Below are 26,633 nucleotides of genomic sequence, written 5' to 3' on the forward strand. Positions count from 1 at the left end.
ACCCAGAACAGCTAATATTTGTTGGGTTTACATGACATTTTTTTTTAAATTGATTTAGTCTTATTTTGGTACAATTTCTCGACATTGTGTAGTATTGATTAAAAAAAAATGGCACTGGTTGGATTTGTTCTAGCACTGACATTGTCCAGGCTTGACCTTTTTTCGGTTTTACAAACGACCATATTCATAAGTTTCAGATAGATTATGCTTGATTTTAGTTGAAACTTTTACACAATTACAAGCTATGACATTTTTAATTAGTTAAATTAAATGAATCCTCATGTATTTTTACATTAATACATTTCTGTATACTAAAATCGAGAAAGGGGTGAAACGGTTATCTTGCACCCAAAATCTGAATAAATTAATTTAACACATCCTTTTTTCAGATAGAGTGTTCTTTTATTTGTTCCATTCTACTTTCAAATTAGTTGCATCCACGCTGATAGTATAAAACTAGTAGATTTATTGTGAGCAATAAAACTAAAATAACGCTACAATTTAAATCGGAACGGTTGGATGTGTACATTCTGCAAAACGAGTGTGCGCCACAGAGAAAAGCAGGGCGAGAATGATAACAGAGTGGCGCAGCTTGCGGGGCGTCATCGTGCGTTCCGTTCAGAACAATACGCAATAAAGTTAGCCGCTGTGACATATACGGGGTGACCGGTTGCCATCAGCAGCAGCGTTTGATGCGTAACACAAAGGGCCCCATTGTTCCAAGCTAAATTGTCATTTCTCATTATCACGGCGGCAGACCGGAATTTCAGTCGACGCGATTCCGCGATTTAATAACAACACAGAGGGAAAGCGGCAGCCAATCGCGCTTCTCGCAGCATCACAAGGGAAATTCACGGCACACAGCAGGCTCTCGCTAGACGAGTCTATAATTAAATTTCAAAGCTTGTAAAACGGACTTTATGCGTCACTTCTAAATGCGGCAAAATGCGTCAAGGACGCCTGAAGAGATTCCGATAGCAACTAAAGCGACAGCAAAACGAGTAAAGCAACCATAAATTTGGTAGAAACAGGGGTCCTTCAAGTGGACATAATAAAAATCTAACAAAAATCACGCTCAACGAGAGCGAAAATAACCACGTATTAATTTTCGGGATGGATTGAACTTCAAAGTAACCATTGTATATTGGCGTTAACATACCAAAAAATAAAGTTAACAAACTAAAAATGTATGAATTAACTGCGTGTGTTAAGATAATTTTTGGATCTCTTCCTCTTTTTGGAAATTATATTTTGCTTTGAAAATTTAAAGTTTCAGTGTTTGTGCCATTTGCTCGCTGAATTATTTTATAATGTATGAAAATGTTTAAATATTAATTTTTAACCGCCATAATGGTAATATTATGACTAAAAACTGCCCGAAAACATTTTTATCGTTTGGAAAATTTCAACTCGAATGGCATTCTCTTGAGAATAGGGCACCTTATTCCAGCGGGGAAACCCAAAAATACTGTGGACCAAGGAATTTTAAGCCGTTATTTTTACGGTCTTAGATGGCTTAGATATTTTTTCTTCTATTTTAAAAATAATATTAATTTAGTTTGAGTCTGCAAAAGACAAGGCTAAGGACGCAATAGTGGTCATTCGCAAGATGAGCAGGCAGGCTGATTCGCGAAAACACGCGACGCCTCGGTGCGGGCTGCAAACGCTGGCGGCCGCATTTGCACGCGCTCTCGAGCCTGCAGCGGCAACTTCCTTGCGGCAGCGGCGGCGGAGGCAGCGGGCGGCACCCTCGCAACCAACTACTGTCACTTGAATTTAGTGGCTGACAACAAAAAGCACTCGAGCCGCCGATTCCGGAGGCAAACAAAGCGTCGCTCCAAAACGTGCGCAAACATTTTCGACGGCGAGGAATTTAACCTCCGCTTCCTCCCTTCTCTGCCCGAGTTCTCCAGAGGGCGCTCGAAAGGTTAAAAGCTCAATATTCGAACACCCCAGCCTCTGTTATCCCACCACTTTGTTTCAAATTCTATGATAAACAAACAACAGCCAAGTTTCAATTCTAATCCTCAACAACTATAAAGGGTAAAGGACAACATATTGACTAAAACTGAATATGAATATAAAATATATTAAGTTTTTTAGCTCTTGATATTTTGGCACGAAATAATTTTTAGCAAGTAACATTTATAAAAGAGACTTGAGTTTTTCTCTAAAATAATTCGTCGAGTTACTTGAAAAAAAGGGAAGCAGTTACATGATTATTTTTCTAGATTCCTACCCCAAAAATGACATTATATAATGGTATAACTTTGCGATGAAACTCTACTTTTCGAAAGTGAAAACTTATTTTTTCAGAAAATATTTTGTGATATTAAAAACAACTAACCTCTACTAGGCAAACAAAACTACTTGATTTTCCTCAATCGAGACCATAATTATATTTTATGATACAATGCAGATTTACGCTGTTTTAAACGTTTTAAATTGTAATATAAATAGCTCCAAATAAAAATATTCATGCTTGTTTAATTCCCATTTCGATCGAAGCTCTGCAAACCATTTTAAATTCACGGCCCTATTTTCAATAATTTCAATAAATGAAGACTCACCTGCGCTTGATAATAATCTGGCATCTTGTCGATGGCCTCTCTGTAGATGATGGCCGCCTCGTGGAAGCGGCCCTGGTCGGCGTTGAGGCGACCAAGGTGGAACAGGGCCGAAATCTTGGTGGCTTCGTGCGTCTTGGGATCCTTGAGCCCCGTGCCGTCCAGACTGGCGCACGCCTTGTACACCTGGACCGCCTCCGCGCTGCGCCCAACCTGCTCCAGCGCGTGGCCAAGGTTCAAATGCGCCACTGAAACATAAATTCGTCCTTATTGCTATGCTCAATGTGGGAAATTAAGGCATATTTTTTTGCTCTTTTTATCCCTGTCCTCTCGGACCGGGAAGGGCGCGCACTGCACTGGCACGAATGCTGGAACCCGGGTCCCAATAACACCGCGAACGGATAACATGGGCGCACCAGGCCGCACAGGGACCCAGCCCACTCAAGGGCCACTTGCCTCCGCACCGAGGACTGCATTTAAACGCTAGACATTCGTCCCGTGAAGCCAAATCACGCATGCTGGAAAGGTGCAAACCAGCAAGTAGCGAGTCGGCGCCGGTGCGCCTCCCAGCCCGTTGAGCAATTTGAGCATTTCTTGTCACTAAACTAACCACTTTATAAAACATGAAATTTCAATCGAATTGATATTGGGGAAAGTGTTGTGCCAAGAGTTAGCCGGATTAACTCTTATTCGATTCGACAGCGCATTTATAAAAAAAAAGATCGAACAGCCTCAACAGCCTACATATATATTTGCTCCTCGATTCGATTTTTTGTTTAATTTTACACAATTAAATGTATTTGATGACTTTTTAGAGATTTCTTAACTGTGTCTTAAATCAACAACTGTTCGTATTGCTTTCAAAACATGTTATAAAAATGATTTTATATATATAATATTTTATATCGATCAGTCAAATTGCGTTAAATTAAAAATTGTTGAATTTTCATTATTTACTTATCATCATACCGCACTCTTTAATTTAATACTTTAGAATAGCAATTAATTTTGCTAATAGTTTCAGCGAGTAACAATCTGGTCAATATAGTCTAAACTTTATCTTGCTACTGCTCGCAGCTGTGCTGTGTTGGGGTGAAACAAAAAATTCAAGTTGTATACACTCGCTGCTTGGCCTGGCAACAATAATTCACCTTCCAGGCTCATTACTCGCGGCGTGGTGCAAATGAAAGCTGGTAGCTGCGCCGCGGGAGGAGAAATGAAGAAAAATATTCGCGCCCCAGAGAGTGAGCGAGTGGGCGCGGAGGGCGGCGGCGACGGCATTTTGTTAGCGCGTGACGAAGGCAAAACCAGAAAATGCTCTTAAACACGTGTAAAAGAAGGCATAAAATATATTTAGTCGGCGGCGTGCGCGGCCCTTTCTCTCGCTCGCTCGAGTGTGTGCTGTGCGCGCCCGCGTCGAGTACTTTTTCCCGTCTGCTCTTCAGCATACACCATTAAAGTTAAGCAAACATAAAGCCACCACCACTCCCGCGCCAAACAATTCCATTATTTCCTAATGCGAATTTTTATTTCGTCCCTCCGCGCAGTTACACGCAATTTTTATGGCCGCTATAATTGCCGCCAACATCTGGCCGCCATGTGTGTCTCGGTCGCTGCGAGCAGCTCCAAGATCCAGGATGCAACTAAATTGAGTTTGGAAAAGTTGTTAGGAATGAATTAATACACTAATAGATTCACACGAATTCTTTAAAGAGTAATATAGTACTGTGTAAATAAAAATCTGGAACAAATCTCAGAAGCCTTTTTATAATTCCACAGTACAAAATGGCTCTACTCTATGCGTTGTTCAATAAGAGAATTTGATTATTCTCCTTTTCAAATTTCCTTATAGTCGCAAATATTTTATCAATTCCTCGCACTAGTAAAGCAATTTCGTAAATTATTAAATTCCACGAAAATCTGTGCGTTTGTGTATAATTATTTCAATTGTCTATTTATCTATACGGTTGCATGGAATGTTGGTTGGCTACAACATGTATATCACATCCAAGTTTCGCGGAAAAGGAAGTGTTTGTTTTCAAATAATGTGGATGACTGTGCATCAAACTAATTGGAAACGCCTGAAACACAACTGACTGAATGAATAAACAGAATTCTGATATGCTGATACGCGAAATGCCAATTAGGGCAGCATTGGAAAGAGCTTGAATTACAGGTATTATATGAAAGGGCCTCAATTCTCCGAGTTTGAATCAATCGCACCACATGTCAGTCGAACGGATCGCGTCGCCTTCCCATCGCTCTAGCTTTTTCTGTTTCGAAGCTGGAAAAGGGGTGCAACGCAAACAAGACTGTGAGTCCCATCGTTTGGTAACAAGGAGGGAATCTCTCGTTTAGAGAAGACGGCTGGCAGAAGATGCAGATATGGCACGCAAAACATCAGGCGCGGCGCACATTTCACCTAAATTCGTTTTGATTGCTGTGCTGGGAGGAGAAACGTGCGTCAGAATAAATACGGCAGAGAAAGGAGCGAACGTGCATGCTGTTGGTTTGCAGGCAGGCAAGCACGCGGCCACCGCCGACAATGAAAATTCCATTTGTTTGCCATTTTCGGCGCGCGGCTCGATCGCTCGGTGGCGATAAAAGAAGTCGTTATCTGCAACGGCGTTTTATATATCGGCGAACGCATTACAGATTGTCATTAAAGGAGGGAGGGCGGCGGAAAAAATGGTTTTTAAATAATTGAGCTGGCGAATAACGAGGAGGAAGAGGGCCGGATTGAACGGCCGCGCCGCCGTAAAATAATGGCATAAACCGCCGCCGCCGCCAAGCCACTTTATATGTATGAAAAGCGTTTGAAGTGGTGTTTGCGGCGTAAAAAGTTATCCGGCCGCAAACTTTAATTCTGCAGCCGACGGCGGCCGTGTTATGGCTCCTCTTAATACTCAAGCCCACGGCCTTGTAAAATCAAATTCCGCGCGAATCTTGGACACACGCGTAAAAGGTGCGCGCTTTATGGCTTCCACCTGAGCCGGTATGAAAATTCAAGACAAGTGCAAAGGTTCGAATGTCTTAAGTAATAGACTATTTGCTTGGAAAAATTGCTCAAAAATGGTCAGAACATAAAAATAAATTGCCTTTCTTGAATGAATGCCAATGAAGGCAGAAGCACACGAGGGTATCATAATTTTTTTCAGATGAAATTCTGCAGGGCATTTCGGTAAAAATATGGAAAAATAAACAGTTCTTTATACACCGAGGAAGTTAATTTAATTTCGTCTGACGAGCTGCAGAGAATTCTGAATTAGCGATCGTCGAAAACGTCACGCTTTACCCATTTCTGAGTAAAAACCGAAAAGAGGATACGAGTGATGGAATCTTGTCAACCGCCCTGCCTGTGATTTTGACCCTTTCTCGCAAAAATTCATTAGCTCAAATACCATCGATCGTAAATTAGAGATTCCGTCACTCGTATCCTCTTTCCGCTTTTTACTCAGAAATAGGAAAAGCTGGGAGTCTTTAACGATCGCTGATTCAGAATTCCTGCAGCCAATACTGCGGATATGAATTTTGTTTTCGAGTTAAAAAAAACTGCTGATGAGGCCTGCGGGGCTGAAATAGCCGCTGCACAGTGCGAGAACGTGCTATTTGAATTTTACTAATATAATTTTCATTCATAGCTGACCATCCAAATTTAATTTTCCACACCAAGAAAATATGGCAAGATCAGTTGAAAGTACATACAGAAGTCTGCCTGGCAAGACGCAAACACCTCAAACTACTGATAAAACTGCTAATTTGATTGTTTTATAACAACACAGTGGTAGGCTATTTAGCCAATCAATAGATTTTAATGAATGACAAATTGGAAATTGCTATTTTTTTACGCAGTCCATAATCAACATATTTCAATACAAAATTAATTTGCTTATATTGCTTCCCTTCATATGATCGTGAAGACAAATTTCATTTTGAAAAATAAAATAAGGATTTTGCATCTACATGGAGATCATATCTATTTTTAATGTTCTCTATCTACCAAAGAGGTTTGTAACTCGCTCGTTTTTAACTAATGATCTCATTCTTCTCTGGATTAATGGCCGATTTCCAATGCATGGAGTATTTAGAACGTTGAACCATAATAGGATCCGCTAACCACTTTCCAATTATTACACTCCCACAATTTTCTTCCAAAGCAGAGCAACAATCAGTTAGGGCCGAAATAAATGGGCCAACTCACCTGCCAATCTGGGTCTGAAGTGAATGGCTCTTCTGTAGCTCTCGATTGCCTGCTCATTGAGGCCTCTTCCCTGCAGCAAAATGCCCCTGCAACACAAGAGAGACCAAAGTCAGCTGACGAATGAAATGAATGACGAGACCTGGGCCGCGCACGCAATAACTCTTGACAAATGATTTACGACATGCTAGCCGCCTGGAGCCGCCGTCGCCGCACCGCACAAAAGCGGCTCTTTACACGTTTCGAATATTGAAATAAATGTGTGTGTGCAGCCTTTTGCTCCGCGTTTCGAGTGAGCGGCTAAAAACGCCGCTTAATGGCTGTGCTGCTGCAGACGCGGCCGATTTTATTGCTTTTCTGTCAGTTCAGGTTGTTCAACCCACGTGGGCTGAATGTATGCTAATGAAATTCAATGCGGCGATAGCTCCTTCAAACTTTTAAATGTTTTTCAGAACCATCGATAAGCTCACTGCTGGATGAAAAAAGGTTGGGTGAAGATTGTCTGTTTGATTTAAATAAGTTATTTTAATGTTTGATTAAATGAATTTTGAGCATCACCCAGACGTCAAAAATAGAAAAGTACAAATGACAAAAATATCGTAATGCCACTTCATAGATGAGGCAGACAAAGAAACAATTCATCCTATAAAAACATTATATTTCGAAACATCTAATATTATGTTTTTTCAAAGCTGGAAATGTCAGCTAGGCCCAGGTAGCATTTTAAAGTTAAAAAACAAGGAAAAAAATAAACGAGACTAAAAAATACAACTATAATAAACAGACTATTTGAATTTTTAGTGTGAGAAAACATATAAAACATTTGTTAATGTTGACCTGGTACATCCATATTATAATAGTCTTGCTGTGCCCTTTGGGACTAAATTTCGATGTAATTTTTTTCCAAGTCAATTGATTTGCATCAGATATGAATTTTACCATCTACGCTCAAATGACCATTCAAAATCACGAGGGAGGGCAAAGTGCGGCGCATTGGCGGCCGTTTCGGTTGATTAAAGAGTGAATCAGTCAGCAATTAGCCTTTCGAGTTTGGCAAGCAGCGGCGTGCCGGTCGGCAAAGGGGCTGTGTTGAAAATCAATGGGGTCGAGGCGTCACGGTGTGGTAATAATTACTTGCGGTCGGACCGAACACCGCGGGCGCTAATTAGCGGCCTAATTGGAGCCCCTCGCTCTGGATGTTGACTCGCCGTTAATTAAATTCCGCAAGTGCTCAGCGGCACGAATCAATTAAGAAAGCAGATCCACCTTGGGCCTGCTGGAATCGACGTTTTTGTGCACCGGCAATTTATTCAGCAGGCGTGCAGCTCTAAGCAGATGACTTTTGAGGCCGCTCTTAACACCGTTCGCAACAGCGGCACCGGCAACCCCGATGGATCTGACTATTGTGTGTTTTATATGCGGCCGACGCAAAGTGAAGCAGGGGAAACCGGCGCGACGTCCCTCGGGAAATGTTTCGGAAATGAGGACAAGGCTGTAAAATTTTTGACAACAACGCCGGCCGGGAAAAGAAAGCCTCTTGAATAACTTTGAGCAGATTTTGCTTTTAAAGGGGCTTTGGGAGCGAAACTTCTGCGCGGGTATTAATCATAGTCGGGGCTTCAGCCTGCTCACTTCGGCGAATTGAATACTATATTGAGTGGCAAAAATCTTGCTAAACTTTGTAATTTTAAACAAGGGCTGCTATGGAGAAGTACACTTCATCCTATAATTTTAATTAGTGTTGCAATTCAAAGCTTACAATTATTAGCTTAATTTCAATCCCATTAAGAGCAAGAAATAATATTGGTCGGAATCCTGATTTTTTTAAAATCATCTGCTCACCACATCCAGTGCGCTATGAGCTGAGCGAGTTCCAACAACACCACCGCATTCAGCTATGAAATATTTACCAATTTAATCAATACTCTTAGTTAAAATATCTACACTCAAGAGGTTGGTAGTTCTATATTCTAATTAAATTGGTCTTCATCTTCGTTGCGTAAAAAACTTCTCGTTAATATTTCATTCCGATAAGTTTTGGCGTCATAGTAGAGCTCTATTTCATGGAAAACACAACTGGCTCCAACACCAGCCAACAAAATAACCATCACTGTTAAGGCACAAATTATGAAATAAATTATATGAAGGATTGGAAATTTTAATAATTAGCAACTTACGATTAATTTCCCGGTAGCTAGTTTCATTTTTCTATCCTTACCTTCCGGGAAGAAGATTTTCAGATTTGAGCCGTGTTGTTTATAAATTTTTAATTTTCCTCGTAATACTTGAATAGCAACGGCATAGTGTGGTGGATTGCCCCCGGCTTTTTCTTTCACTTCTCAGAAACGAACAACTGCTCGGAGCTGCATTTCTTTCACAAGCGCAAGTTTGCTTAAATTTGAATACATCTCGGCTCTATTGCCTCTCTCTCTCTCTCTCTCTCTCTCTCTCTCTCTCTCTCTCTCTCTCTCTCTCTCTCTCTCTGCTCGTACACGTTTGTGCAAATTCCAGACATTTCCAGCACAGTCTGCTATTCTTCTCACGCAAAAAAACAGACAGTCCACCCACTACAAATGACTAGCTGTAGGAATTTTCAATTTCCAGCTGCGGTTGGAAGTGCGCACTGAGTTATTTAACTCGTAAATTTCCTAATGTATAAAGCGAGCGAGAGCATCTCTCGTTCATGCTACGTGTGCAATTTGACTAGAATTTTCAGGGCACAAATAGTTGCGGGATAAAGCGTTTTTCACGCCATTTGATGCGGGGCGAAAGTTTCTGGTTTTTGCAATCGTCTTGGGAACAAAGCGGGCATTCACTCGAGTGTGCGAGAAGATCCGACGGAAGTGGCGTCTTGTTCTGCAGACCGGGTTCGCATTGGCCGGGCTCAAAAAGTGGAAAATGTTGCACAGGAAGTGGCGCCGCGTGGCGCCTCCATAAATCGTGCTGCCGTATGAGGCGATGCACATTTTTAATTTATCTGCTCGGCAGCGATTTCGGATTGGGGCACACACCGCGGATTAGGTTCGCACACACACACACAAACGAGAAATGGCCAATGATACATCTTGCCGCTTGTTTACTCCGACCCCGCGACTTGCTCCGTCCTATCTGCGCGCCCATTTCTCATTCTTTCCCTCTGCGTTTATCTCGAGCCAATCTTTCATACCGAATCTGACGCAGAATAAAAGTCATTGTCTGTTCCTCTGCCAATATTCACATATAAAATAAACGCTCCACAGCGGAGGAAACCAGTTTCCCTGGAAATAGTAAATATTTTTCTCTCTCTCTTTCTCAACTTCACGTGTATTCCGGCACCAAAAAAATAATATTCAAGGAATAGCATGCCAGCAAGAAGTTCGGGTTGAGTTAGTGTGGGAAAATATTGCTACAGAGATGCCGCATTGATTAACCAAAACAGACTGTTCTAGTGAGGGTAGAGGGTACGTTGGCAAGAACAATTTTTTTATGTTATGTATGATTTATTTGTTTTTTTTTCCATTCAGATTTTTCTATGCCTTTTTTTAGATATTTTTACCCTTTGAATGCGCACTAAACTTGGGTCTAGATTTTAGGAGAGCGTGAAATATTATATTGAAGTAATTTTGAACCACATTTTACACTGTATTAAACCATCTTTTCAGCTCAAAACCATCTGCCAAAACACATCTTCAACTAACTGAATTGTTTGTAAAGCCTATTAATTGAGCCATGAATTATAGAGATTATTTTATTGGAAAATATTCGACTATTTTTAGACTGTTTTTTGTGCAAATTAGAAGCTTTTTATGTCGAAAGGCGGTTTTAAACGATAGTAAGTGTGATGTGTAAGTAGATGATTCAAGCTCATTTTATTCCATGATGAATGAAAGATCAGAAAAAAGTTGATGTTTAATGTTTCTCAAAACAATTTTTTGTCCTATTGTAGTTGAGCTAAAAAGTCAGTTGCTCTTCAGAAGAGATTGGGGAGGAATCAAAAGTTACAGAGTGGGGTAGATTAACTCGTCATTGAAACTGTTTCTATTTGACCCGAAAGTTCCTTTATGAAGCTAAAAATACGAAAAAGAATTTCGACCCCCTAAAAATGAGATATTATTTTTGGTGAAAAAATTTCTATAAAAAATAGGTTTAAAAACAGTTAAAAGCAACATGTCTTAAATTCCCAATTAAAAAAATAATTTTCGTAGATGCTATAATAAATAAAATTAGGATTCATAAATATAGAATAGAACTTTTCGACCTGAGTCTCATTTAATTCAGGCAAATAGGATTTAGTTTTAACGGCTGGAACTTTGTCACGGTTGGAAACTCTGACTGGAAAGCCGGAGTTTCTATATAGAAAAGTTTAAAACTCTGGGATCATCTCGTTTGTTATTGCTCATGCCCTCGGTGAAAATCTACAGCGAGGCGTGATTCTGCCTGGAGAAGTGCGAGACTTCTGATTGAAAAGCGCTTTGGCAAATCCCGTGTGCCATCAACTGGGCGGACTCATTTGGCAGAAAGAAGCCGCAGGCGTTGCGGATGCAATCTCGAGTTGAATTTCGCGGCTGGCTGATCGATCAAATCGCGGAGAAAATCCAGCCGTTGCTACTCTAAATTGAATCTTTCGCGTCTCGAAACGACACTTTTCAAACTTGACTTCATTTTGCAGAAAATATCGAACTGAGGGAATAAGAAGAGAGAAGATTGGTTCGTTAGCGGGTGGTAATTTAGTTTAGGTAGGAATTGTTGAAAAATATTCAACCTTATCAGTCATAACGTGCTTCAGCAGGAATATTTTTCCCCTTAAGCCGGGTTCTTTTTTACTGAATACCTTTCCAAATTTTTCCATATTAAATTTAATTTATTGAACAATTCAATTTAAACAGTTTTAATGATTTGGGCATGAATGTATCAAATGAGATTTAAAATATTATAGCGACTTGATTAAATAAAATGCGTCTCTCAGACTGTGATCTCAGAGGAATTTAAATCACTAGAAACTGCCACATAAAGTTAAAACGTAGAGCTTCTTGCGTAAAAAGCAACTCTCAGCGGTCTTTTGGACAACTTGAATGTGGAAAGTCAAATCCTGCGAGAGTTTTAAGGTATCACACCGTTTAAAATCTGGCCGTGTCGCAGAACAATTACGGCTGGCAGAGCGTTCGCGGCGTAAACGCCACTAAAAGCAAGTTTCTCGCGCAGGCAAAGTTTGGCCAAGTTGCCGGCTCACTCACTCCCAGCCAGCGAGCGTGAGTGTGTGTGTGTGATCTACAACTCTGGCGGATAATGCATGTGGGTGGGTGCTCGGCAAAAACGAGCATCGCGCGGCGTGCCTTTGTCAACGCGCGTATTGAGGCTGCCGCACGGAGATTAATAATGAGCGCAATTCCATAACGCCTTTTGTGCCTTGCTCGCGGATCCTTTAAGCGGCGCTCCTTTTGAGTGCCAAGTTTTGCCGACAAACTTGTGCGCACCAAGTGAGAACAAAAATTGGGTCTATGGTCTTCAAAAAGCAGCTTAAACCACAGTCGATTGCATTCCGCGAGGAAAATTATAAGTTCTTTGTTCTCATAATAGTTGTCAAAAAATAAACCAAACAGAAAAGATATACTTTGCAATTTACAGGAAAGCTGTAAACAAATCGTTTTTAGAGCATCAATTTAGTAAATAAACGGTAAACAAAAATTTGAAATTCTCATCGTTTTGATTTAACTATTGCCATTTTACTTTTATTCACTTAAAAGAGGCATAAGGTTTTTAACGCAGTATAGGTAATTCTGGTTACAAACAAATTGACTAATAAATTCTTCTTGTCGTCTCGGCAGGCACTTCTAAATTAAAAAATTCTATACGTTTATCATATTTACTGGTTTGAATGTGACCAGGAAGAACGATCTTCACATGATTATTTTTTATTATTTCATGCACCCTTCCAATATAAAACACATTATTTGCTTCATTTTTTGTCATAGAAGAAAAAGCAATTTAAGGCAATATACGAGAGCACTGCGCAAGAGACACTCCATCCATCAAAAGCGTGTTAGGCAACAAGCTCGTCTCGTCTGTCGTCCCGGTTGCATACTCTCGTAAGCCACTGATGGCCGCAGGTGCGTGTCCCCCGGCAGTGCTGAGCGAAATTAAAAGAGGTGGCGCTGCAAAGCTCGAACTCCAGGCACTCGCTGCACCCCTCGAAACGAACGACGCCGTGCAGTAGCATCTGGCGCCGAGAGCAATCAAGGAGAACTCTTTTATAATACTATAGTGCCACTGCATAATTTCAAATTAATAGATAGCTAATTAAAAGAAATCAACCTGAAAGTACTTGTCCCCACTGTTTAAGAAAGTATTTAAGTAACAAGGGAACTCATGGAATGCAATGTTGAAGTTTCAAGGTTAAAACACTAAATTCGTGTAGGATATTATGGTGTAAACAATTTACTATTAGAAATTTCCAATTCGACGATTAGCAATTAACAGGACTTTTTTAAACATGGCCCAAAATGTCAACATAATTTTCGCTCAATCCAATTAAGATAAAATGTTTGATTTAACAGATCAAATTTCGATGAAAAATCTATATGTTAAATCATTCCACAGTTCGCCAACTCCGTCGAATTGAAAATTTTGCCCTGCTGATATATCTAAACTCGTTAAATAGGACAAGAACACCAAACATTTAAAACGTTTCCTCCGTCGTGTTTCCTTTTAAAAATTTTGCTATTTGCGTTATTTAATAAAGCTTTACACAATTTCCTTCTTCCAGATTAATATTTAACCATAACTAGTGCAGAAACTAGAAAAAATCGATCTTGTTTGCAACAAAGAGGGGGCCGGTAGAAAAGAGATCAAAAGCTGCAGCCCTGCTCTCAGTGAGTGCAATCGAGGAGAGTGCCGGCCAAGCGAGGGGCGTCCTTCGGCGTAACTATGCAGCCGCGACTGCTGGACTGCAGCACACCGACTCACCGACCTGTGGATCGCGTTATCTACATCAGCGTTTGTTCGATTGCAGCTGTTTGTGCTGTGTGCGCTCAGCATTAATCGCTGAATCATGCACACGTGGCCAAGGCAGCGGGTTTCTTCTGCCAGCAGCGCCGGACGCGTGCCAAACAAGTTTGCGCGCCCGCCAGAATTTTAAAATGTGTTTATCGGGCCCGTGATATTTTTTTCTGATAAATTATGTATGGGAAATTTCTGCACAAAATAAAAAATGCACCAGCCTAAAAAAAAGGATGCAGAAAAAAATGGAGATGGTATTTCTTGAAATTCAATCCTTTCAATAATTTGGTTTTAAATGTTTAATTGGAAGGCTTTGTCTTAGCTCATCTTCACTACTGAATTTTTGTTTTGACTGTAATGAAGAGTTGAACAATAGAGCTTGTTAATATCCTTGCACATGTTCTTTGCGTTTCACATAAGATCTAGTCTATATTTTACTTGTACACTATGTTTAGAAAAGGTAAAAGAGAATGAGAGCTCTCAAATTTCAAATTTACTTACAAATTTATTATTTAACCATTTTTTTTTGCTCTTTTTATCCTTGTCCGTCCGAGGACCGGGAAGGGCGCGCACTGCACTAGCACGAATGCTGAAACCCGGGTCCCAATAACACCGCGAACGGATAACATGGGCGCACCAGGCCGCACAGGGACCCAGCCCACTCAAGGGCCACTTGCCTCCGCACCGAGGACTGCATTGAAACGCTAGACATTTGTCCCGTGAAGCCAAATCACGCATGCTGGAAAGGTGCAAACCAGCAAGTAGCGAGTCGGCGCCGGTGCGCCTCCCAGCCCGTCGAGCAATTTGAGCAATTCGAGTCACTAAACTAACCACTTTTTGCCATCTCTGACATTGGGTAGCCAGTATTAGAAAATATATGGCAAAAATATAATCGTATTTTGACATTAAAACACTTCCAGTCGATTTTGCATTATTCATAAGAACTATCATACCATAAATTTTGAAGAAACTTAATTTGTAAAAGTTTTTCTAGAAATGAAGCGTCTCTTGTCAGCAATTAATTAAATCGCTGCTGTGGTGTAGACAAGATGCTATTCTAATTTTTGTCTTGAATTTTCGGAGTCCAACTGCTCTGTAAAAGTTTAGCTACAATATTTAGCCTCTCTGTTCCCGGAAAAGCCACAAAAAGAGTTTCCCCGCATCTCTGGAGCTGTGCAAGTTTGGGCGTAATTCAGGCAGAAGCAGCTGCGCTGGAAGAATAAAAGTTGGCCTGCTCCGCACGATGATCCATTCTCGGGCTCTAATTGTGTTTGGCGAAGTTGGCAGAAGGTGCGGCCTGCACGCAGTGGTAATTAGAAGATGCTGCGGACTTTTGGAACGAGTAACGAGATTAGGAGACCGGGCGAAAAGCAGGCCGTCTTCAATTAAGTGATAAAATTCTTGGCGAAATAATTAGAAGTGGGAAGAGCAGGGCTTGCGGTCGGCGCACTCTGATTGAACGCGAGCGCGAGCTTTGAGGTTTTGCATCGCAGTGTTTGTGCGGTTTGACCCGGCCACGCCGCTGTTTGTTTGTTTATCCGGCGGCTCTCGCGTCGTAAATTTGGCGATAATCGCACGACGCGGCTGCCGCCAATTAAAGTGGAGCTGTACAGCAAAATCTGGATGAAAAATAATTTTGCATGTCTTCTTGTAAAATCTTAAATTCAATTGTTACTTGGTCTTGATTAGAATATTGCACATTTAAGAGATAACTTTTGCTAGAATCCACATGAAAAAGTAGATTCAATGGAGCACTTGCAAGAGCCGACAGTGCAAAATATTCTTAATTGTTGTCATGTAATGATCCACTTTAATTGAGGCTGCTGCATTTTGGCTGGGCGACAATTAGGCAGCGATTGTTGGTCGGCGAGCACAAAAGCCCGATAATTGCCTGCTTGCTCTGCCGACGCATTGTGATTCAGAAAAGTAATTCACCGACGAGCAACGACAATGGCCGCGCCTCCTGTGGGTTACGCCGCGTTTTTCATCGCGCTCCGCTGAGTGGAAATTTTTAGCGCGTCGCTCCGCGCCCGTGACGAATTACGATTTTAATTATGCATCGTCTGGACGTGTTTTACGCCGCTTTTCCGCGCAGAACAATTGTCTTTTTGAGGCTACGTTGAGTGCCTTTTACGTGGTGTGCGGTTCGCAGAACGTCGCTATGCCATTAGGTGCAAATTGCGCTCCGTCTCGCCCTGCATTACGTCCCTCACAACGCTCAGCCTCAATTTCACCATTTTATTTATTTATCACATTTTCTGTCTAAGAGCTACTGTAAAAACATGGCAATCAATAATGTCGACACTTACTATTAATTTTCTAGAGGGTCAAATGTTTCATTTTAAGTTAACTGCTCTTTTTGCAAATATTTTCGCCACATTTTGATGGTTTAAAGCCACAAACGCACAGAGATCCAAAAATCTCAAGAGTTTGGCAATTTAATTGATCAGAAAGACTGTTGAGTTTTTATGTAAGTGGTTCATCATCCCTGGCATTTGATTTTTAAAGCTTGCTGGGATGGTTAATAAAATAAAAAAATATTATTTCTTGCTTTTATCTTTCAAGAATTAGTTATTTGAGTGTTTGTTTCATGGTAAACATTTTTGACAGCTTATCTTAATAAGAAGATATATCTTCAAGTGAAAAATTTCAGAAGAGTGCGTCCATTTTGCTTCGCTGACAGAGAGCCCAAGGGACAACTGTCTTTGCTATAAAGTTGTTGTTTTTTGTTTGTTTTTTTATTTTTGGAAAAATCCTCTCTTGCAAATTGCCTAGGCAATTCGGCCTCACGAGCCTGGGCATGAAAATTTTTAACGACTCGAGAGTTGTTTATTCAAAGCAGAGAGTACTGTCAAGGGAAACGAGTCAGAACGGCAAATAGGGCAGAAAACAGGAGAGCATCGCAGCCATATTTACACTCGCGCTCGACAATGCGATGCGAAAGTCAAACAAATTGAAATAAGCTCTGGATAAATATCGCGATTTCGCCAGACCAGTCGGAGCAAACACGAGAGTTGGGAACTGTTTAGCAGGATATTGAAATACTCGGCTCTGGCGCAGACAGTTCCACACGTGCTACCAACAAACAGTAAAATCGGTATATGCTGAGCAAGAGAAGCAAGGAACAAAGGCAAAATTTCTGCGCGAGGAGAGCCACTTTGGTGCTTGCTGAACGCTCGACCGGCCTGATTGCTTGCCCGAGTGTTTAACTTTTTGCTCATCAAAGGCTCCGAGATGAGCCATAAGGTAATCTAGGCCGCAAATTCGCTGCCTCTCGCGCGCGTCTTTCCACCGAGTGGCTTCATAATTCAGCTCTTAACGTCGGAAAATACCCAGTAATTGCTGTCAGCTACCTGGAATATTGTGGTGCACGCCATGGTTTCATTTTCCTCACGTGCCCTTTTTATTTGGCCAGTCCCTAAAAAAAAACCTTGCAACGCTCATTGCTTTTGAGTAGCAATTGTTTGCAGGTTTTCATGAAAAATAACTGCCAACAATTAAATTCCAATGCTAATTTAAATTAGTAAAAATTATGTTTAATGAAAAAAACTACCATTTATGCTTAACTAAATCACGAAGTTTAATTCCATAGTCAAGAGATTTCGTTAATTATTACGAAATTTTAATTTTGGTGAAGCATATCAAGCGTTTAGTGGTCGATTGAGGCGAAAATTATAAGAAATGTTATACTCACAGGTTGTAGTGGACGTCAGCCATGTTGCTGCGGTGACTGAGGGCCTTTCGGTAGGCCCACTCGGCCTCGGTCAGGCGGCCCTGCGAGCTCAGCACGTTGCCCAGATTGCCGTAAGCTGCAACACACGACGCGGAGGCGTAAGAGATTACTTGGAACGGTGAAATATTTTATAAACACGTGTACACTTATTCCGACCATTTTTATACGTATGTATATTCTGGTGTCTGCGTGCAGAGAGAAAGAGAGGAGCGCTCTCCATCACTCTCAGGCAGTCGGCTCAAATCCTCTCGGGATTAGCGTCTGGATCGCGCTAGCGCGCGGGAAATTCGCCAACATCAAAAGAGGATGAAATCTGGAAAATATTCCTCGCATGTTTTGCAAGACACCACACGTCTGATGTGTGTTTGCTTATCACCACTGCAGACGAGACGATTTGTCATGATCAAACAACAAAAACATCACGAAAAATTCCGTTTGTAAATAGTGCGTTGCTCTATATATAGGATTTCCTTAAAGTGCCCGACAACAATGGTAAACTAATGCAAATAATGCAGATAGGAGAGAGGATAAACAAGTGTTTGAAAGATTTTGTTGTTTGCTGCTTTTATCTAGAAAATGACACTTTTTAACCTTTCAAGTCTATCCAATGGATGAATTTTTGGCTTTTTGGCGAGTGCTCGCTCAACTAATCGGAGAGCTATGACAAAAAAATATTGTTTAGTGCTGTGAATTTTTGACGATATACTTTTTCTGAGGTTGATATCGTCTTGGGACGAACAAAGGAGCACGAACCATAATAAATAAATATGAAACTAATATTAACATCAATTTATTGTAGTTGTACCTTTAATTCGTTAATTCAGTGGAATAATTATGTTTTTTGTGGACTGGGCTTCCTCTGATGAGGCTCGTGCTCTCATGTCAAGCCTATTTTCTCTCCTCAAAATTCCCGGGTCTATTAAACTACGACCCGTGTCTCGTTCTAACGTTACTTTTCCAACAGACCCACAACACACAGGAGTGACGCCGTATATTCCAAGTTGCGATTATTGACATTCTTTGTTGGCTTGTTTCAGTGAAGGCAGTGGATACAAAGGAGAGCCTCCTCACTCGAGTTTCGAGTTGGAAGTTAGCGCGCGTGAATTAATAATGTCTGCGGCCGTGGCTCGCTCTTTGGAATGCGTTTGGAGGACGTCGTTCAAAAAGTGGTTAATAAGCTCGTTAGCCACGCGCCGCTACCTCGGCTCAATGCTGGTGCGCTTTCATTGGGCTGGCCCATTGTGCAGGGCAGAAAAAGCGGCCGGAATTTACACAATTCACATTCTCTTTTGATGCACTCGACGCGTGCGTGTATAATTATATTTTTCGTCGGCGCACGAGCGCAAATACGCAAATACACGCACGCAGGGCATATTTTCATAGGGGATTAAACTTTGTTGATACAACTACACGTAATGCGCTTTATAAACAAAAATGCGCTCTTTTTCCGTGCCGGCCAGATGATGAACATAAAAGCCTTTAAAATGCGCTCTTCTGAGCACACAAGCCTCGGCTTGCGCTGAAAAAGTAGCAGGATTTTCTGGCGATTGTGCAGGATTATAATTTTTGCGAACGCGTGCCTCTCCGGCTGCCATAAAAAGAGCAAAAGCGGACAGATTCCGCTCCGCCGGTTTTAAGCACATTAACTAGGCTATGATAAACACGCGGTGAATGAGTTTTTCGTCAGTACCCATTTCGAATGCACCACGCTATAGAATTCAGTCTGGAAAATCGGAAATCTTGGGCGACAAAAAGAGAATCGCCAGACCAGATTCAGAATAATTTTTATTTTGCTACAAGCTTCAGTATTTTCGATTATTTATTAACTTTTTGCCTCTAATGTTAGCTTTTAAAAATTATTTATTTAGATTCATTTTTGACATATCCATTTGAAATATTTCCTCCAGATACTTCCAGGAATCTTTTACATCCCTGCGATGGTTGACCAGAACTGGAAATCGGTCTTTTCCTCTTAAAAAGGCATGGCATAATATTTTAATTAGCATTAGTCAAAAGTGCATTTAAGGCCATCCAAGGAGAAATTTTGTCGGCATCGGCACTTGGAACTTTTAAAACGCTTGCTGGTAATCCACTATCATTATTCGCCAATAATTTGATCCCGCGATAAGCAGATTTCACTCGAAAATAAATCCCAACAATTTGTGTTAGTTACATAATTTTGAAAAAAAAATGCAACTGTGTATAAGGAGCGATTATTGACAATAACAACAATTGTAATTTTTTTGAATTGGGTAAATGCTTACAACGCCCCCTGAGGTGAATTTCAATTTAGACAACCTTTTCTTAATGTCGCAAATTACAAATAACGATTTACCAATTTCCATCCTAGCTCGACGTAAAATGATGGCAAAAGGCAGGAAAAAGCGGTATACTTCCCGCCATGGAGCAAGTTGCACTTTGAGTCGACAACAGCAACAATGCTAATGACCTCCGTTTGAGCGCGAGTCATAAGGAAAGGTCTTGTCGCCGGGGCAAATAAGCTGGCGCAGCTCGTCGGAGGCTCGCTAATTAAATTCTAAATTGCGCAACGATGCTAATGAGAAGGCGTGATTTCATTTAGCGGGTGTCTTCTCTCTCTCCCACTCTGGCTGCAGAGCATAACTCTTATTTCGCGAGAACGAGGAGAGCGAGTCGGCAGCTGGCGCTCGTCATTCGCAGCAATCAGCCAAATGGGTCAAATCCGCCGAGGGATCTACCTTCTTGTAAGGCAGCACACGAGTAATTGCGACGCAAAACACCCTCCGTCTCCTAGTAGCAGCAACACGGGATTCTTTTCCGGCTAATCTCGCGTCATCTGGGAGAGTTTAGCAAATGAACGGACGGTTTTAAGGTAATTGCTCGAAGGACGCTTGAGACCGTTTTCGCTCAAGCTGAATTTAATTTACTACCCGGCTTCTTGTCTTCCTGCTCAAGATGACCATGTTTCGAAGAGTCTCGGGCAGTTGTTTCACATTGCCAGATCGTATCATTTTTCAGGCTTTAAAGTTTCAAAGGGAATTCTTGCCTTTTAAACTTCAGATTGTGGCTATAGATTTATAAGACATGTGCTTTTTTGGGACTGGTCTTGCTTTGATTAGAACTTACTTGTTTAGGTTTTATGACCATATTAAAGAAAAGAGCTATTAAAAAACAAAAAGTACTCGGACACTAGTCCCTTATTATGCTCAAGGGAGTAGCATTCCAATTTAGATTATCCAGTCCATAATATTGTTTTTGGTTTCAAGATTGCTATTTTTAGCAGCAAAAAGTAGATTTCGTTGAAAGTATATATATATTATTTAGACTGTTAATTCCTTGATACAAAAAATCCAGCTTTTTAGGAAAAACGTATGGAATTCAGAGCACTAACAAGATTTGATAAAAACGTTTCGCAAGACTGAAACTTATGGCTTATGGCAGTAAACAACAAATTTCTTTACTGTGTAGACCTCGTCAACGAGAAAGGAAAAAGCCCTTCAGTGCGTCGTCTGCTTTGCGGAGTGTGGAACAGTACTTTGCAATTATATGCTCCATTTTAGCAACAAAGCAGCCAACCGAGAACAGCGCGATCATTGTCGAATAATTACGCGCACAAGGCTTCTGCAGGTTTAGAGTGTTGAAAAGAGCGGCGCAAGCACTTACTGTCATTTAGCGCGCACAAAGGGAAGCCCGCGAGGTGAGGGAACAGATCTCTTTCTCTTTGCTACCTATAGACTCGCAAGTCCAAAAGTTTCCTAGGTAACTTTGCATGCCAACGAGCAAAACTTGCGAATTTTCTGCATGGACGATAGTGCGGTCAACGAAACAAAAGACTGTTAACATACGATGAAGCCATATTACTTCCTTTGACGCTTTTCAAGAAATTAACTTGATTTTTATTTGGGGAATGCTTTACTCTAACAACGAAATGAAAAGGTAACTTATAAACAAATTCTTTATACCCCATCCTGCGTTAAGCCTACTCTGAAGACGAGAAGGGGAAGACCCAGAAAGAGATCTTAAATTTTCTCTCAACTTTTGTAGTCTTGTTAGTCAAGTTAAAGGATGATATTTTAAATCATTTATAACAATCCGAATAGCTTTAAGAGGAACATTTAAAAATATATATTATGTATACATAGCAAAAAATATTACAATATATAAGTCGTATATAGGTTATTATTTACGGTCCGCAATCAATTGTTTTAAAGAAAAAAAATCAAACGTATTAAAATGTAAGTTAAATGTGATCTTCGAAGACTGTGCTATCTCCTAACTTAGAAATAAACTCAGAGACAAATAGATGAAATTAAAAAAATAAAGTTTTACATGGTAACTACTATATCTACTTCATCTTTTTTCCAGCACAATTTTTATTGATGTCAACAAAAGGCTATTTTTGCACTTTTTTGTCTAGCACCTGAAAGTAGGGATGATTGTAATTTTGTAATTTTTAAAGCCTTAGAATCGTAATTATTTGTTAAAAATCTGCAAAAGAGATTTTTCTCAAATAAAGTATATCTTCACTCCACAAAAGAGTAGAATCTATAGAATTCGAGCCGCTTTTGCAGAAAAACGGGGCCACTGACTGATTTGCCGACGCGTGCCTATCTCCTGACGAGGCCGATTTTGCATCTCGTTATATCTGCAGTCGCAACACACACATAGCAGCGGCAAATTACAGCCTGCTGAAATAATGGGATGCTAAAAAGATATGAAAAGTCGGCGTGCAGCAGCGGGCAACAATGATTATGGCCCGAGGCACGCAACAAGGACGGCCCCAGCGGGCCTGTTCTTTATTTACACAGCCCGGCCAAGCCTCCTCGGAGACCCACAAATGACCTGCGAAGGGTCAACCGGCAGGCAGGCCTCCCTCGGTCGGCCGGCACACGACCCCCAATGCGTCTTAATTTAGAGAGCCGCCCGCCCTTTATGCGAACGTGTGCACGCCCGCCTGCCCGGCCGCAATTGCACTTTCGGACCCGGCAGCTCCTCTCGAGTTGGCCATTTGCATTTTTATGGAGCAGTTTGCGCTTAATTTTAGTTCGGCCGGGCAGTTTGACTTGCCAGAGTGGTTGTTACGCAGGCCACTTTGGCGTAAAGGTGCCAGTTGGTTCAACAATGCTTATTATTCCAAAGTTCGTATAACGGCCGCAAGTTTATGTCTACTTCTGGTTCTTTAACGAAGTTGCTGCCAGGGTTGGGTGAAATTGGGTTCATAATTATGTAAAGGTCATATTTGAACATTAGGGGGGAATTGAAATCAATTTTTAAACGTTTCTGAAGCCGACTAAATTGAAATGGACGATTTTCGGTCTTGATTTTTTTGTTTGAAACGCAATTTTTATTTTTAACATTGCTAGTCCAGGTGATTGATTGTGAGACGAATTATCAGCTGATGGTTTCTCAGCTTCTAATCTCAGCTACCACAGTAGCATAAACTTGTATCAACACAAGAGCGTTGCATTTTTTGTAACCTCTGCTCAGCATATCCCGTCGGCTGTGAGCTCACCGGATCCCAATAACACCACCGAGCGGATAGCATGGTGCCCGAGTGGCCGCATAGGAACTTAGGCCCAATCGTGGACATCTTTCCGCCTCCCCCGCGCACCGAGGTCTTTGATTGAAACGCCAGACATTTGTCCCTAAAGCCGCTGGAAAGGTGCAAAAACAAGCAAGTGGTGAGTTGGCCTGTTAAGCTATTTGAGCATTTCAAGTCACTTAACCACCTTTTGCCATCTCTGACATTGGGCAGCCAGTATTAGATCCCCGAAATGTCTCCCATTGCGTTGACAGTCCTGGGAAAAAAATATTGATTGATCCAGCTTGAAATGGAATGCAAGTCAATTTAAACAAGAATTTTTCATCAGGAAATTCTCGTGAGATGAATAGTGCTACAAATAGATTTTGATTTGCATCATACAGAATACACGTAGCCACAGCATAAAATGTTAAAAGCAATATTACAGTGGTTAAAGCCAACAAATGCAGGGAAAATTGTGCAAAAATTAGCTTTGCACTTGTCAGATCGGAGCTGCACTGTTAGCAAATTTGCAAAGTGCTCGTGGCTGGGCAATGATTAGAGTCTAATGTAAAAATTTCATCGCCGGTCTGTGCTGATTAAATTTGCGCCGCGCGCGCACGCCAAATGAGCAGAAATTCGATTTGCAGTAAAATGAGATTTGCATTTTTAACACTTGCAAGCGGCAGCAGGTTTGTTTGCTCAGCGTCCGTGTATGCAGTGTGTGTTGGTTTTCCTCTTTATTATTTTTCCACCGCTCCATTGTTCCCTCATGTATTTTGCATGACAAAGCTAATCTTCTTTTGAGGTGGTCGGCAGCAGACTCGCTTTTCGCCACGATGGGCAGCAAACACGGCCGCAAAAAGCAAAAGCCCACTAAGGTAATGTGATTAAATTTCACATGCCCTTAAAATTCTCTTTATATTGCTTGGCTTTGCCTTTCTTGGTTTACATAATTTATTAATTTCCGTTTTCCACTGCAGAATGAAAAGTTTTCAAAAAAATTCTTCTGAAAATTCGGACTTTTCTTTTGAAAATTTTCCTTTCTTGTTTAAAAATTTTATTCCTCCTAGATAGACACGGGCAATGACAGTTAAAACTTTCGAGATACCCAGGGGCTGAAATTTCTCCATCGCCCGAGGTAACGGTGCAGTATTAAAACGTCAAAAGTCTGCTCTAATTTGCGGGCCGTGTGCGACGAAAATCCCTTTATAATTGCGAGCAGCGTCTCTGCCCACGCTAGTTCAAATATTGACCGGCGCGCGGCGGTGACTCGCTCAGCATGAGTCGCCTTTGCGAGCTTCTTTTAATTACTCCCATTTTCCAGTATATTCCGTCCGAGTACATGCATATTATTCCGCCACTTGACGAGATTCTCTCTTCCTTTGGCCTTCCTTCATAGACATGATCAAAAACTTTTTGTGGGAGTAAGGTAATGGAAAAGGAAGCCATCAACACTTCTCAATCATGATTTTTCCTTGGAAACAGGCACAGGTACAAGTTTATTTTGAAAAAAGGCACTAAATTCAAGCGGTAGAGTTAAAATTCTTCCTACATTAGTTTGAAATCAATAGAAACAACGGTAAAAATGAAAACATAAATTATCTGACTAAGGTTGAAAGTTAGAAATTTGAAACATTTTTCTGCTTGTGATATGTGAGGTGATAGTAATTTTATCCAAAATTTCGTAAAAAATATGGATCTTTTAATGATCAACATTGTACCACCTTTTCTCATTCTAGAATCAAATTAGTTCGAGAGCAACTTCTAAACGCATTAAAAACTCTAAAATGTAGTGTTGCAAAAAAAGTATTGCTTTTCCCAGTTCGAAGAGGGTTTATTGCGATGTATAGGTGATTAAGAGATTTTAAAGACCTGATAAATACAGATAATTTTTTTTAGAATTGAAAATATTTCTTTGAATCAAAACAAATCAAAAAGATGATTTCCGCCTTTTAAGTTACCAATTTTCATGCAAGGATCGTCAAGTCTATTGAGCCTTCGCTTTTGAAAGTAAGGGAAGCTTGAAACTCGCACAATTAGCACTCAATAAACAAGCAGGATGATATCTGAGGCAAACAGCCCATTCGGCGCGGCCTTTGTTTGCACGCCATCATGCAAAAGAAGGCGGGTGCGATTTCTGAATTTGGGAAGCAGAGTGCGGCTTGGCTGAGCAGGCACGCAGGTGCGGTGCACACTTGAATAAATACATCGGGCCGTAATTTACGAGTGTGCAGATAAGAGAGCGGCTCAAGTGCTCAAGGAGAAAGCCGACCGAATTATTATTATGCGCTAGCTCGTTCTCCCCTGCGTACTCTTATATATATTATTCAAACAATGGATAAATTATAGGATAGAGCGGCCTTATCTGGCACGCTAATTTCGTAAAATATTTCCTATCACACAGATAGCGCGCGCACTTCCTTCCCGGCCTCGCCGCGTGCATGTTCCGACCCAAGAACGCGCGGCCTTAAACAGTTTCTTTCCTCGTGCGCGTCGTTATTCAAATCCGGCTCGTTTTTTTGAATTCGCTCCAATTTCGCCCAGCGTTCGGTTCATATTATTCGTTTTCGTAGAACTCTATTACCGCAGAATGTAAAGTAGCCGTCGGAAATTGCGTCGTTTTTGTGTGTTTGTGCTGCGTATGAAAGGGATGGTCTTTTAAACGAGCAGGAATTTTGTTCTCTCTCGAGAGAGCAGTGAATCGCTCCGTGTTTTCCATTTACTCTTTATTCCATGCATAAACGGAATTGCGAATCGAACGTTAGTCCGCGACTGACAGATTTATTCTCGTGGCAGAACGGAAAATATGCTCTCGAGGAATTGCATTCGCCCGAAGACTAAAGAGCGTGCGACGCAAAGTGGGGCAAATATTCGTTTTGCAGCCTGAGAGTATGCAAACAACGTCTTCAGTGAAAAACGAACGCGTTGACAACCGAGAAAATGCATTTCCGAGGAATGGTGGAAAAAGAAAAAATGTATACAAAATGAAAAGCAAAAAAAGTCAGAGGAACACTTTTGTTGTGTTCAAAGAGCGCAGGAAAAGACAAACGACTTCCTCGGTGCTCAGTGCTCAACAACGAATTGTTTGCTTTCGCAGAACATAATCTCCACCATTATTGTGAGATGCACTGCACAGCACGGACAGCAAAAACTGCTGATTAATATTGTAACTTCAGAGCGCTGTTTCAATGCTGTGAGCAGTTTATTACAACTTGAAAGTTGAAAAAGTCTCCTTACACGATCTCGTTTGCATATAGAAAGATGTCGTTTGGTCTGATATTTTATTGTTTTTGTTACTATTATTTTTGCTTTGGACTAATGGGGGTAAACTATACCTGCTGATTAATTGTAAAATATTTTTGGTTCTAAAAGTTTAGAATAGAATGTGGATTAAACACTAATTGAGTATAAGAATACATGAATTATGATATAATCTGAGTAAGCAAACGCTTTTAAAACTTGTCAGCAGCCTGAAATAGGACGCGATACTGTTACTTTTATAAAATTCTGAAAGGAAACGTATACCCTTTAAGCATCAGGAAAGGAGTGATCTTTGCAGCGTAAATTGGAAGAAAAATTGAAATAAAGATGTTTGTTTTTAAACAACATGTTTTCTAAAAAAAACTGTCTTAAACGGTGGTTTTTTAGAGTTGAGTA

At 40.9% G+C, this 26,633-nt stretch overlaps 1 protein-coding gene across 2 annotated transcripts in view; it reads right to left on the bottom strand.

The window, feature by feature from the left end:
* The window catches only part of LOC135945156 (protein O-mannosyl-transferase Tmtc2-like), a 182,951-nt gene that overhangs the window by 30,378 nt on the left and 125,940 nt on the right, over positions 1-26,633 (bottom strand). For both annotated transcript variants that reach the window (XR_010575406.1, XM_065492625.1), the window contains exons 5-7: positions 17,435-17,549; positions 6,769-6,854; positions 2,571-2,815 (exon numbers count right to left, since the gene is read on the bottom strand). Coding sequence is in view for 1 of the 2 variants with exons in the window: in XM_065492625.1 (XP_065348697.1) it covers positions 2,571-2,815; positions 6,769-6,854; positions 17,435-17,549 (446 nt within the window). In the remaining variant the exon portion in view is untranslated. The remainder of the gene's footprint in view (positions 1-2,570; positions 2,816-6,768; positions 6,855-17,434; positions 17,550-26,633) is intronic.

The sequence above is a fragment of the Cloeon dipterum genome, chromosome X, assembly GCF_949628265.1.
Source record: "Cloeon dipterum chromosome X, ieCloDipt1.1, whole genome shotgun sequence".
NCBI lineage: Eukaryota > Metazoa > Arthropoda > Insecta > Ephemeroptera > Baetidae > Cloeon > Cloeon dipterum.